This window comes from Sebastes fasciatus, chromosome 15, assembly GCF_043250625.1.
Source record: "Sebastes fasciatus isolate fSebFas1 chromosome 15, fSebFas1.pri, whole genome shotgun sequence".
Classification (NCBI taxonomy): domain Eukaryota; kingdom Metazoa; phylum Chordata; class Actinopteri; order Perciformes; family Sebastidae; genus Sebastes; species Sebastes fasciatus.
The window spans coordinates 405,466-419,638 of record NC_133809.1 but is presented as its reverse complement, the minus strand read 5'-3'; the positions used below and the strand labels follow the sequence as shown (position 1 = coordinate 419,638).

Below are 14,173 nucleotides of genomic sequence, written 5' to 3'. Positions count from 1 at the left end.
ATATATATAATCTGTTTTCATGTGTTTGAGTAGAGACAGAAGAGCAACAGAATGATTTATTGATGAACTTTGGTTTTATTGTCACGCCCCCCCGACCTGAGTGACATCATCAAACATGGCCGCCCCTCCAGAGATTAAAAACACGAAACATTGTTACAATAAAAAAACAGGCCCCGCCCCCTTTTGATTGACAGGTCAGGTCTGGCTTTTGATTGGTCCAGAGAGAGCAGTGATGTCGGGTTCATGATGGATCAAACCTCATACCCGACCAATAAGAGTCCAGCACACAGGAAATAGAAATAAAATAGAAATAAAAATAGAAATCAACTCATGATGACATCATAAAACTAGAGGGGCGGAGTCAGAGAGTCAGGAGGCCAGAGGCTTCTGGGAGTCTACCGGAGAGGACGAGTCCTGCAGAGAGTAGAAACACAGTAGAGTTACTACACAGTAGAAACACAGTAGAGTCACAGACATCACAGTTACACTGGAAGGTGTGAAAGATGTCTGAACCTACATCACAGTTACACTGGAAGGTGTGAAAGACGTCTGATCCTACATCAGTTACACTGGAAGGTGTGAAAGACGTCTGATCCTACATCAGTTACACTGGAAGGTGTGAAAGACGTCTGAACCTACATCAGTTACACTGGAAGGTGTGAAAGACGTCTGAACCTACATCACAGTTACACTGGAAGGTGTGAAAGACGTCTGAACCTACATCACAGTTACACTGGAAGGTGTGAAAGACGTCTGATCCTACATCACAGTTACACTGGAAGGTGTGAAAGATGTCTGAACCTACATCACAGTTACACTGGAAGGTGTGAAAGACGTCTGAACCTACATCACAGTTACACTGGAAGGTGTGAAAGACGTCTGATCCTACATCAGTTACACTGGAAGGTGTGAAAGACGTCTGAACCTACATCACAGTTACACTGGAAGGTGTGAAAGACGTCTGAACCTACATCACAGTTACACTGGAAGGTGTGAAAGACGTCTGAACCTACATCACAGTTACACTGGAAGGTGTGAAAGACGTCTGAACCTACATCACAGTTACACTGGAAGGTGTGAAAGACGTCTGATCCTACATCACAGTTACACTGGAAGGTGTGAAAGACGTCTGAACCTACATCACAGTTACACTGGAAGGTGTGAAAGACGTCTGATCCTACATCACAGTTACACTGGAAGGTGTGAAAGACGTCTGATCCTACATCACAGTTACACTGGAAGGTGTGAAAGACGTCTGATCCTACATCAGTTACACTGGAAGGTGTGAAAGACGTCTGAACCTACATCACAGTTACACTGGAAGGTGTGAAAGACGTCTGATCCTACATCAGTTACACTGGAAGGTGTGAAAGACGTCTGATCCTACATCAGTTACACTGGAAGGTGTGAAAGACGTCTGATCCTACATCAGTTACACTGGAAGGTGTGAAAGACGTCTGATCCTACATCAGTTACACTGGAAGGTGTGAAAGACGTCTGATCCTACATCAGTTACACTGGAAGGTGTGAAAGACGTCTGATCCTACATCACAGTTACACTGGAAGGTGTGAAAGACGTCTGATCCTACATCACAGTTACACTGGAAGGTGTGAAAGATGTCTGAACCTACATCACAGTTACACTGGAAGGTGTGAAAGACGTCTGAGCCTACATCACAGTTACACTGGAAGGTGTGAAAGATGTCTGAACCTACATCACAGTTACACTGGAAGGTGTGAAAGACGTCTGAACCTACATCAGTTACACTGGAAGGTGTGAAAGACGTCTGATCCTACATCAGTTACACTGGAAGGTGTGAAAGACGTCTGAACCTACATCACAGTTACACTGGAAGGTGTGAAAGACGTCTGAACCTACATCACAGTTACACTGGAAGGTGTGAAAGACGTCTGATCCTACATCAGTTACACTGGAAGGTGTGAAAGACGTCTGATCCTACATCAGTTACACTGGAAGGTGTGAAAGACGTCTGATCCTACATCAGTTACACTGGAAGGTGTGAAAGACGTCTGATCCTACATCAGTTACACTGGAAGGTGTGAAAGACGTCTGATCCTACATCAGTTACACTGGAAGGTGTGAAAGACGTCTGAACCTACATCACAGTTACACTGGAAGGTGTGAAAGACGTCTGATCCTACATCACAGTTACACTGGAAGGTGTGAAAGACGTCTGATCCTACATCACAGTTACACTGGAAGGTGTGAAAGACGTCTGATCCTACATCAGTTACACTGGAAGGTGTGAAAGACGTCTGATCCTACATCAGTTACACTGGAAGGTGTGAAAGACGTCTGAACCTACATCACAGTTACACTGGAAGGTGTGAAAGACGTCTGATCCTACATCAGTTACACTGGAAGGTGTGAAAGATGTCTGAACCTACATCACAGTTACACTGGAAGGTGTGAAAGATGTCTGAACCTACATCACAGTTACACTGGAAGGTGTGAAAGACGTCTGATCCTACATCAGTTACACTGGAAGGTGTGAAAGACGTCTGATCCTACATCAGTTACACTGGAAGGTGTGAAAGACGTCTGAACCTACATCACAGTTACACTGGAAGGTGTGAAAGACGTCTGAACCTACATCACAGTTACACTGGAAGGTGTGAAAGACGTCTGAACCTACATCAGTTACACTGGAAGGTGTGAAAGACGTCTGAACCTACATCACAGTTACACTGGAAGGTGTGAAAGATGTCTGAGCGCAGGTGTTTATTAAAAGAATCAGCTTCCATCATCAATCACACAGAGTTAGAGCAGACAGAGAGGATTCTGGGATTTGTAGTAAACAAGAACATTTGTCCTCACCTCCTTTGTCTCCCTGGCAGTGACCTCCTCCTCCTCCTCAGCAGGACACTCCTCCATCTTGTCCTCCATCTTGTCCTCCTCTAGCCCTCCCCCGTCTCCCCCCTCCATCCCGTGTTCGGCCTCCCACTCCTGAAGAACCTCGTCCAGGTTAAACCTCCGTCTGTAGTTCACCAGGAAGTTCTTCACCTGAACCACCGACTTGTTACCAATCACATCTGAAATCGCCTGGAAGTCCCGCCCGTACTTCCTGATGGCTGCATGTCATTGGACGAGAGGGAGAGAGTCACTGACAGAAGTTTAATTAAAGTGATCAAGGATTAATTAATACAGGTGTGTCAGTTCACCTGGTTACAGGTAGTTAAGGTGCGTCAGTTCACCTGGTTACAGGTAGTTAAGGTGCGTCAGTTCACCTGGTTACAGGTAGTTCAGGTGTCTCAGTTCACCTGGTTACAGGTAGTTCAGGTGCGTCAGTTCACCTGGTTACAGGTAGTTCAAGTGCGTCAGTTCACCTGGTTACAGGTAGTTCAAGTGCGTCAGTTCACCTGGTTACAGGTATTTCAGGTGTCTCAGTTCAGTTTCAGGTAGTTCAGGTGTTACCTTGTACAGCCAGCAGCTGCTCCTCTGTGGTCCAACGAGTGTTAAACTTCTGATTCACCTAAAACAAAAAACAACATGAAGACACAAAGAGAAACCAACAGGCAACCAGCAACACCAATAGACAACCAGCAACACCAACAGACAACCAGCAACACCAACAGACAACCAACACCAACAGGCAACCAGCAACACCAATAGACAACCAACACCAACAGGCAACCAACAACACCAATAGACAACCAGCAACATCAACAGGCAACCAGCAACACCAACAGACAACCAACACCAACAGGCAACCAGCAACACCAATAGACAACCAGCAACATCGACAGGCAACCAGCAACACCAACAGACACAACCAACATCAACCAGCAACACCAACAGACAACCAACACCAACAGGCAACCAGCAACACCAATAGACAACCAGAAACATCAACAGGCAACCAGCAACACCAATAGACAACCAACAACATCAAAAGGCAACCTGCAACACCAATAGACAACCAGCAACATCAACAGGCAACCAGCAACACCAATAGACAACCAACATCAACAGGCAATCAGCAACACCAACAGACAACCAACATCAACAGGCAACCAGTAACGGACAACCAGCAACAGCAAAAGGCAACCAGCAACTGACAACCAGCTGCATCAACAGGCAACCAGCAACACCAACAGACAACCAGCAAGACCAACAGGCAACCAGCAACAGCAACAGACAACCAGCAACACCAACGGATAACCAGCAACAAGTGCTGCTGTGTCTCTGTGTTGTCTCTGTGTTGCCGTGTCTCTGTGTTGTCGTGTGTCTGTGTTGTCTCTGTGTTGCCGTGTCTCTGTGTTGCCGTGTCTCTGTGTTGTCTCTGTGTTGCCGTGTCTCTGTGTTGTCGTGTCTCTGTGTTGCCGTGTGTCTGTGTTGTTTCTGTGTTGTCGTGTCTCTGTGTTGTCTCTGTGTTGCCGTGTCTCTGTGTTGCCGTGTGTCTGTGTTGTCTCTGTGTTGCCGTGTCTCTGTGTTGTCGTGTCTCTGTGTTGCCGTGGTTACCTCAGGTTGTCTGAACTCGTCGACTCCTGAGCTGATTTTCTCCTTCAAAGACCCGTTTGACTGTTTAATGCTCTGAATCTGAAACACAGAGAGACAGGTGATCAGAGAGACAGGTGATCAGAGAGACAGGTACCTGTCTCTTGATGGAGACCAGTTGACAGACAGACAGGTGATCAGACAGACAGGTCCCTGTCTATTGATGGAGACCAGTTGACAGACAGACAGGTCATCAGACAGACAGGTACCTGTCTCTTGATGGAGACCAGTTGACAGACAGACAGGTGATCTGACAGACAGGTACCTGTCTCTTGATGGACACCAGTTGACCGTCCAGGTGTCTGATGAGTCCCTGAGCCGACGAAGACGACAGCGAAACGACGTCCTGCTGATTCAGGAACATTCCTCTGGGAGGACGTTTCTTCAGCCGCTGGGACGCCTTACTGCCTGTCTGAGGGACACAGAGACAGACAAGTTACTACTGCCTGTCTGAGGGACACAGAGACAGACAAGTTACTACTGCCTGTCTGAGGGACACAGAGACAGACAAGTTACTACTGCCTGTCTGAGGGACACAGAGACAGACAGACAGACAGGTTACTACCACCGATACAAAGAGACAGACAGGTTACTACCACCCACAGAGAGACAGACAGGTTACTACCACCCACAGAGACAGACAGGTTACTACCACCCACAGAGACAGACAGGTTACTACCACCGATACAAAGAGACAGACAGGTTACTACCACCGATACAGAGAGACAGACAGGTTACTACCACCCACAGAGAGACAGACAGGTTACTACCACCCACAGAGACAGACAGGTTACTACCACCCACAGAGACAGACAGGTTACTACCACCCACAGAGAGACAGACAGGTTACTACTGCCTGTCTGAGGGACACAGAGACAGACAAGTTACTACTGCCTGTCTGAGGGACACAGAGACAGACAGACAGACAGGTTACTACCACCGATACAAAGAGACAGACAGGTTACTACCACCCACAGAGAGACAGACAGGTTACTACCACCCACAGAGACAGACAGGTTACTACCACCCACAGAGACAGACAGGTTACTACCACCGATACAAAGAGACAGACAGGTTACTACCACCGATACAGAGAGACAGACAGGTTACTACCACCCACAGAGAGACAGACAGGTTACTACCACCCACAGAGACAGACAGGTTACTACCACCCACAGAGACAGACAGGTTACTACCACCCACAGAGAGACAGACAGGTTACTACCACCCACAGAGAGACAGACAGGTTACTACCACCCACAGAGACAGACAGGTTACTACCACCCACAGAGAGACAGACAGGTTACTACCACCCACAGAGAGACAGACAGGTTACTACTGCCTGTCTGAGGGACACGGAGACAGACAGGTTACTACCACCTGACTAAGAGAGAGAGACAGACAGGTTACTACCACCTGACTAAGAGAGAGAGACAGACAGGTTACTTCCACCTGACTAAGAGAGAGAGACAGACAGGTTACTACCACCTAACTAAGAGAGAGAGACAGACAGGTTACTACCACCTAACTAAGAGAGAGAGACAGACAGGTTACTACCACCTGACTAAGAGAGAGAGACAGACAGGTTACTACCACCTAACTAAGAGAGAGAGACAGACAGGTTACTACCACCTAACTAAGAGAGAGAGACAGACAGGTTACTACCACCTGACTAAGAGAGAGAGACAGACAGGTTACTACCACCTGACTAAGAGAGAGAGACAGACAGGTGCTATTCAGGTGTTGTTACCTTTAATCCAGAAACTGGTTTGACCTCTGACCTCTCTGATCCAGAACTCACCTGAAACAAGACCAGGAAGTCATTAAAAAAAACAGTCAGTCAACAGTCAGTCAACAGTCAGTCAACAGTCAGTCAACAGTCAGTCAACAGTCAGTCAACAGTCAGTCAACAGTCAGTCAACAGTCAACCAACAGTCAACAGTCAGTCAACAGTCAGTCAACAGTCAGTCAACAGTCAGTCAACAGTCAACCAACAGTCAACAGTCAGTCAACAGTCAGTCAACAGTCAACCAACAGTCAACAGTCAGTCAACAGTCAGTCAACAGTCAACAGTCAGTCAACAGTCAACAGCCAGTCAACAGTCAGTCAACAGTCAGTCAACAGTCAGTCAACAGTCAGTCAACAGTCAACCAACAGTCAACAGTCAGTCAACAGTCAGTCAACAGTCAACCAACAGTCAACAGTCAGTCAACAGTCAGTCAACAGTCAGCAGTCAACAGTCAACAGTCAGTCAACAGTCAACAGTCAGTCAACAGTCAGTCAACAGTCAGTCAACAGTCAGTAAACAGTCAGTCAACAGTCAGTAAACAGTCAACAGTCAGTCAACAGTCAGTCAACAGTCAGTCAACAGTCAGTCAACAGTCAACAGTCAGTCAACAGTCAGTCAACAGTCAGTAAACAGTCAACAGTCAACAGTCAACAGTCAGTCAACAGTCAGTCAACAGTAAACAGTCAGTAAACTGTAAACAGTCAGTCAACAGTAAACAGTCAGTAAACTAAGTAAACAGTAAACAGTCAGTCAACAGTAAACAGTCAGTCAACAGTAAAGAGTAAGTAAACTGTAAACAGTCAGTCAACAGTAAAGAGTAAGTAAACTGTAAACAGTCCGTAAACTGTAAACAGTCAGTCAACAGTAAACAGTCAGTAAACAGTAAACAGTCAGTCAACAGTAAACAGTCAGTCAACAGTAAACAGTCAGCAAACAGTCAGTCAACAGTAAACAGTCAGTAAACTGTAAACAGTCAGTCAACAGTAAGTAAACTGTAAACAGTCAGTAAACATAAACAGTAAGTAAACTGTAAACAGTCAGTCAACAGTAAACAGTAAACAGTAAGTAAACTGTAAACAGTCAGTCAACAGTAAACAGTCAGTCAACAGTAAACAGTAAGTCAACAGTAAACAGTCAGTCAACAGTAAACAGTAAGTAAACTGTAAACAGTCAGTCAACAGTAAACAGTCAGTAAACAGTAAACAGTCAGTAAACAGTAAGTAAACAGTAAACAGTCAGTCAACAGTAAACAGTCAGTAAACAGTCAGTAAACAGTAAGTAAACTGTAAACAGTAAGTAAACTTTAAACAGTCAGTAAACAGTCAGTCAACAGTAAACAGTAAGTAAACTGTAAACAGTAAGTAAACTTTAAACAGTCAGTCAACAGTAAACAGTCAGTCAACAGTAAACAGTAAGTAAACTGTAAACAGTCAGTCAACAGTAGACAGTCAGTCAACAGTAAACAGTAAGTCAACAGTAAACAGTAAGTCAACAGTAAACAGTAAGTAAACTGTAAACAGTCAGTAAACAGTAAACAGTCAGTCAACAGTAAACAGTCAGTAAACAGTCAGTAAACAGTAAACAGTAAGTAAACAGTAAACAGTAAGTAAACAGTAAACACTAAGTAAACAGTAAACACTAAGTAAACTGTAAACAGTAAGTAAACAGTAAACAGTCAGTAAACAGTAAACAGTCAGTAAACAGTAAGTAAACTGTAAACAGTAAGTAAACTGTAAACAGTCAGTCAACAGTAAACAGTAAGTCAACAGTAAACAGTAAGTAAACTGTAAACAGTCAGTAAACAGTAAACAGTAAACAGTCAGTCAACAGTAAACAGTCAGTAAACAGTCAGTAAACAGTAAACAGTAAGTAAACAGTAAACACTAAGTAAACAGTAAACACTAAGTAAACTGTAAACAGTAAGTAAACAGTAAACAGTCAGTAAACAGTAAACAGTCAGTAAACAGTAAGTAAACTGTAAACAGTAAGTAAACTGTAAACAGTCAGTAAACTGTAAACAGTCAGTCAACAGTAAACAGTAAGTAAACAGTAAACAGTCAGTAAACAGTAAACAGTCAGTAAACAGTAAGTAAACTAAACAGTCAGTAAACTTTAAACAGTCAGTCAACAGTAAACAGTAAGTAAACTGTAAACAGTAAGTAAACTTTAAACAGTCAGTCAACAGTAAACAGTCAGTCAACAGTAAACAGTAAGTAAACAGTAAACAGTCAGTCAACAGTAAGTCAACAGTAAACAGTAAGTAAACTGTAAACAGTCAGTAAACAGTAAACAGTCAGTAAACAGTAAACAGTCAGTAAACAGTAAACAGTAAGTAAACAGTAAACACTAAGTAAACTGTAAACAGTCAGTAAACTGTAAACAGTCAGTAAACAGTAAGTAAACTGTAAACAGTAAGTAAACTGTAAACAGTCAGTAAACTGTAAACAGTCAGTAAACAGTAAACAGTAAGTAAACTGTAAACAGTCACTCAACAGTAAACAGTCAGTAAACAGTAAACAGTCAGTAAACAGTAAGTAAACTGTAAAGTCAGTAAACAGTAAGTAAACTGTAAACAGTCAGTCAACAGTAAACAGTCAGTAAACACTAAGTAAACTGTAAACAGTAAGTAAACAGTAAACAGTCAGTAAACAGTAAGTAAACTGTAAACAGTAAGTAAACTGTAAACAGTCAGTAAACAGTAAACAGTTAGTAAACAGTAAACAGTAAGTAAATTGTAAACAGTCACTCAACAGTGATCAGTAGGTTACCTCCTTCTTGTCCTCTTTATTTGGATCAAACTCAGAGTCACTGGGAGGATTCACGTTTCTGTCCTCAACTTCATCGTCGCTGAAACACGTTTAAATTATTATATATTATATTTAAAAACTTCACAGGACACACATTTATACAGGTGTATACAATGTTACCTGTAATGTTACCTGTAGTGTTACCTGTAATGTTACCTGTAATGTTACCTGTAGTGTTACCTGTAGTGTTACCTGTAATGTTACCTGTAATGTTACCTGTAGTGTTACCTGTAGTGTTACCTGTAGTGTTACCCGTAATGTTACCCGTAATGTTACCTGTAATGTTACCTGTAATGTTACCTGTAGTGTTACCTGTAGTGTTACCTGTAGTGTTACCTGTAGTGTTACCCGTAATGTTACCCGTAATGTTACCTGTAATGTTACCTGTAGCGTTACCCGTAATGTTACCCGTAATGTTACCCGTAGTGTTACCTGTAATGTTACCTGTAGTGTTACCTGTAGTGTTACCCGTAATGTTACCCGTAATGTTACCTGTAATGTTACCTGTAGTGTTACCTGTAATGTTACCCGTAATGTTACCTGTAGTGTTACCTGTAGTGTTACCTGTAATGTTACCTGTAATGTTACCTGTAGTGTTACCTGTAATGCTACCTGTAGTGTTACCTGTGCAGGTGTGAGCTCACCTGTCGTCTCTCTCTCTCTTGTGTTTCCGGGTGTGTCGGTCCATCAGACTCGTTTTACTGCGACTTTTCTTCCAGGAGTAATAGAACCGAACCAGACTGGCCATCGACTTGTCAGGCAGCTACACGGAGAGAGACACTCTTTAATTTGAGTATATATACTACTCTGGTCTGTACTGGTCACAGTGATGTAAACAAACTGGTTTCCGTGGTAACGAACCATCTGCTGGATGCGGTGGAAGCTCTTCCCGTGGAAGCTGAAGGCCTGTTCGAACAGGACTCTGTCCTCCACCGTCCACTCGTCAGGAAACGGAGTGAAGTTCGGCAGGTCGGCCAGAGATTTCTCAATGTTGTGTTTGTGCCAGAAGAGCATCCCCAGAGCCTGACACACAGAGATATACACTAAACATATTATATATATATATATTATATATATAGATATATTATATATATACTAGAGAGAGTTAAAGCAGTCCAACCTGCTCCATGTTGTAGCCGTGCTTCTCTTTGGCGATGGCGATGTACTCGTCCACTGGAACAGAGAACACACTGTAAACATCTGGATCAGCAGGTCAGAATGTAGACGTTAAATCTGCTGTTACTTACACTGAGTCTGGTTCAAACAGCTGGAGGGGATCCACACCAACATGCCCAGGTTCTCTCTGAGCTGAGCCGCCTGGGACACCTCTGAGGACACACACACACATTTACTCACCATTAACACTAAATATAAACTGGGAAAAAAGTAAGTAAACTGGTGTTTGGTGGATTATTTCTCTGTTGTTCCAATGCTAATGGTGATGCTAATGCTAATGGTCATTGTATTCTACATGGTTGAAAGCCTGGTTATTGACCTTCACAATGATGTCACACTTGTAAGGATCATGTATTTGTGGGATGAGCAGCACAGCTGATGATGTGGGGAGCGCCCAAGAACAATGTTCCAAAATGCTCTGTCAATGGTAAACAGTGTATTCTCATAAGGCTACCAGGAAGCCTGCAATGACTGCCCTTCACCGTCAGGCCCGTTGGCGCTGGTGTCTCCAACACAGACAATGGAACCTGAACATGTGGGGGAATGTCATGTTCAGTGATGAGTCCAGGTTCTGTCTGCCAAAGTTGGATGGCAGGTCAAAGTATGGAGACGACGTGGAGAACCAGCATGAGGAGGAGGTGCCAGGCTGTTGTGGCTGCGTATGGATCTTCCACCTCTACTGAGGCTCCTGACGGTGGATTCAATCAATCAATATGTCTTGTTTGTTCCTTGTTACTGATAGAGAGTTCAATCATCCACCAAACAACTCACAACAAGAGTCAACACCAACAGGAGAATACACTGTTTACCATCGGCACCGGGGCTCCACACATCATCAGCTGTGCTGCTCATCCCACAAATACATGATCCTTACAAGTGTGACATCATTGTGAAGGTCAATAAACAGGCTTTCCAACGATGTAGAATACAATGACCATTAGCATTAGCATCACCATTAGCATTGGACCAACAGAGAAATAATCCACCAAACACCAGTTAACTACTTGTTTTTCAGTTTATATACTATATATCTATATTAATAAAATAACTATTTTATTAACAGATACTCTCATATAGAGGACAGTTGTCAGAACTGGGACCAGTAGAGGACTGGACCAGGTCTGGTCCGCTCAGCAGTATGGTGTGTTGTTCGAGGCTACCTCTCTGCCTCCAGGCTGCTGAGCCTGTTTAGACTCTTACCCGGGTCAAACTCCGGAACCACGGCCTGGTACTGCAGTCCGACCCGCATCCCTCCTCCACCTGCACACACACACAACAGGAGTCAGTAGTAGTACTGAGAGTACTCGGTAGTACTCGGTAGTACTGCGGTGTTCGAGGCTACCCACCATGCTCCTCGTCGCTGCTGGTTCCGGAGCTTCCTTCCTCCCAGCAGCTGTTGGTGTTGGTGCTGGTTCCGTTCCCGGACAGACTCTTCCCTCCGGGGTTCGCTGCTCCGGTCCCGGTCCCGGTCCCGGTCCCGCTGCTGGCTGTCGGAGCTCTGCCTCTCCTCTTCCCTCCGGGAGCAGCAGCCTCCGGGTTCCGCTCCAGCATCGCCGGCATGAGGACGCTAACTGCTAACTGCTAACTGCTAACTGCTAACAGCTAACAGCTAACTGCTAACTGCTAACTCCGGCTAACAGCTACAGCTGCTAACCGAACCGGATAACTGGACTCGGAGCTGAGCTCAGGGCTCGGTCCAGACGGTGGCGAGAGGTTCGGTGTGAAACAGAACTGAACCCGAACCCTTCTGAGACGGGAACGATCCGTGAGATGAAGCTAGCAGCTAACAGCTAGCAGCTAACAGCTAACAGCTAGCAGCTAACCGCTAGCAGCTAACAGCTAGCAGCTAACCGCTAACAGCTAACAGCTAGCAGCTAACCGCTAGCAGCTAACCGCTAGCAGCTAACCGCTAGCAGCTAACCGCTAGCAGCCAGCAGCTAACCACTAGCAGCTAACAGCTAACCACTAGCAGCTAACAGCTAGCAGCTAACAGCTAGCAGCTAACAGCTAACCACTAGCAGCTAACAGCTAACAGCTAACAGCTAGCAGCTAACAGCTAGCAGCTAGCAGCTAGCAGACCCGGTACTGCAGCTTCAGACAACTGAAGTTGCGGAACCATCAGCCGGAACCGGAAATAACCAGCACGAGCCTGAGTATCGATCAGAACCGGGAAACCTGATCAGAGATCAGCAGCTGATCGATCACTGACGAGGAGCACGGAGCGCGTGTGCGTGCGCGTGTGTGTGTGCGTGTATGTGGTCACTCATCAAACAACAATAAAATCATCAGATATTAAAGGTCACATATTATACTCCATTTAAACTAGTTATTATAGGTCTCAGACACCTCCAAACCATGTCTCTGAAGTTTTCTTTCAAAAAACAATCAGATCATGCATTCCAGCATGTCTCTATAACCTCTGTTTCAGCCCATTTCCAAAAGTGCTGATTTCTGTGTCTGTAGCCTCTGTCTCCTCCCACTCTGCTCTGATTGGTCAGCGTTTTCTGTCAATCAAACGTCCTCAACAACAACAGCGTCACCCTCCCTGCCCCCCTCGCGGCCTGAGAGCAGGGAGAGAGAGGAGCTAGAATAGAGCTTATAAACCACTTTAAAGTTTATAAACCAGAAACTTCACCCAGCGCACGTTACCGGAGGAATCTGATCAGAAATCGGCGACACATGATGAACATCTGCGGTCCAGATTCCAGGTTTTCCTGACGGTTTCTCTCAGGTAAATAATGCTGTTTATATCTCTGTTAGTTAGCTCAGTGTTTACCTCATGCATCAACTCTGTAAACCGTAAACATACACTCTGTTTTACGTCTGTCTTTACAGATCCATCTGTGAGAAATGACCGACAGAATCATCCCAGAGGAGAGCAGACAGCTGAGAGCAGACAGCTGAGAGCAGACAGCTGAGAGCAGACAGCTGAGAGCAGACAGCTGAGAGCAGATAGCTGAGAGCAGATAGCTGAGAGCAGACAGCTGAGAGCAGACAGCTGAGAGCAGACAGCTGAGAGCAGACAGCTGAGAGCAGACAGCTGTGAGCAGACAGCTGAGAGCAGATAGCTGAGAGCAGACAGCTGAGAGCAGACAGCTGAGAGCAGACAGCTGAGAGCATATAGCTGAGAGCAGACAGCTGAGAGCAGACAGCTGAGAGCAGACAGCTGAGAGCAGATAGCTGAGAGCAGACAGCTGAGAGCAGATGGCTCTGTTTACATGGAGATACAGAGCTAACCCGGTAGCATGTAGCTAACCCGTTAGCATGTAGCTACATGCTAACGGGTTAGCTACATGCTACCGCTATGACACGGTGTGTAAACACAGCGACCATCAGGGTGGAAAATAGAAGATGTGAAACAGTAGTCAGTTCATTATTTCTGCTAAAAGATAAATGTATGGAAGATCAGAGTAATGGTATATTATTTACAGTAGTAGCTGTCTCTGTGTTACCATGACTACAGACCACCGGAGCTTAGCTTACCATAGTTTACCAGAGCTGAAGACTTTCTCCTGTACCATGTTAACATAACTAACTAACAGGTGGGATGATTACAAATGCTGTGAATAATTAATATTGTCATCTGTCAACTCAAATAAAGTTTGACTGTGAAACAGAAATGTGTTGTGTTGCTTACAAGTCACTATTTACTACCTGTACTCTGCTACATGCATGACATCAAATATATATAATATATAAATATCATCTGTTTAAACAGTGTAATTACATAAAGCCTTTGTGAAAGAACATGTTATATTTAGATGATGGGAGTACATGAAGCCTGTTCTGCTGGTTCTTGCAGACTTTGCTCAAGTTCGGTTGAGGAGGAGAGACGGTGACGCGCTGTGGGGCGGGGTCAGCTACTGAAGGTTCTCTCTGGTT

General features: G+C 44.7%; 1 protein-coding gene and 1 long non-coding RNA gene across 2 annotated transcripts; one reads left to right on the top strand and one right to left on the bottom strand.

Moving 5' to 3' along the window:
• Positions 1 to 55: 55 nt before the first annotated feature.
• LOC141752009 (REST corepressor 1-like) lies at positions 56 to 12,148 on the bottom strand. Its single transcript, XM_074609733.1, has 13 exons — positions 11,638 to 12,148; positions 11,492 to 11,551; positions 10,363 to 10,443; positions 10,236 to 10,288; positions 9,977 to 10,138; positions 9,760 to 9,878; positions 9,077 to 9,155; positions 6,270 to 6,320; positions 4,785 to 4,931; positions 4,484 to 4,561; positions 3,437 to 3,494; positions 2,840 to 3,093; positions 56 to 414 (listed from the first exon to the last, which is right to left on the bottom strand). Exons 1-13 carry the CDS (start codon positions 11,849 to 11,851, stop codon positions 370 to 372), a joined length of 1,401 nt encoding a protein of 466 aa, XP_074465834.1. The 5' UTR covers positions 11,852 to 12,148; the 3' UTR covers positions 56 to 369.
• On the top strand, positions 3,288 to 3,834 carry LOC141752010 (uncharacterized). The gene is made up of 3 exons (XR_012590160.1): positions 3,288 to 3,537; positions 3,672 to 3,691; positions 3,749 to 3,834. It is a non-coding gene; the product is annotated as an uncharacterized LOC141752010 (long non-coding RNA).
• Positions 12,149 to 14,173: the final 2,025 nt, after the last annotated feature.

Excerpts from the sequence above, each read along its gene's own strand:
- LOC141752009 (XM_074609733.1), bottom strand. The coding sequence starts at position 11,851 with ATGCCGGCGATGCTGGAGCGGAACCCGGAGGCTGCTGCTCCCGGAGGG. Across the intron at positions 11,552-11,637 it reads CAGCAGCGACGAGGAGCATG|GTGGAGGAGGGATGCGGGTC; the intron begins GTGGGTAGCCTC and ends GTGTGTGTGCAG. Across the intron at positions 6,321-9,076 it reads ATAAAGAGGACAAGAAGGAG|GTGAGTTCTGGATCAGAGAG; the intron begins GTAACCTACTGA and ends GTCTTGTTTCAG.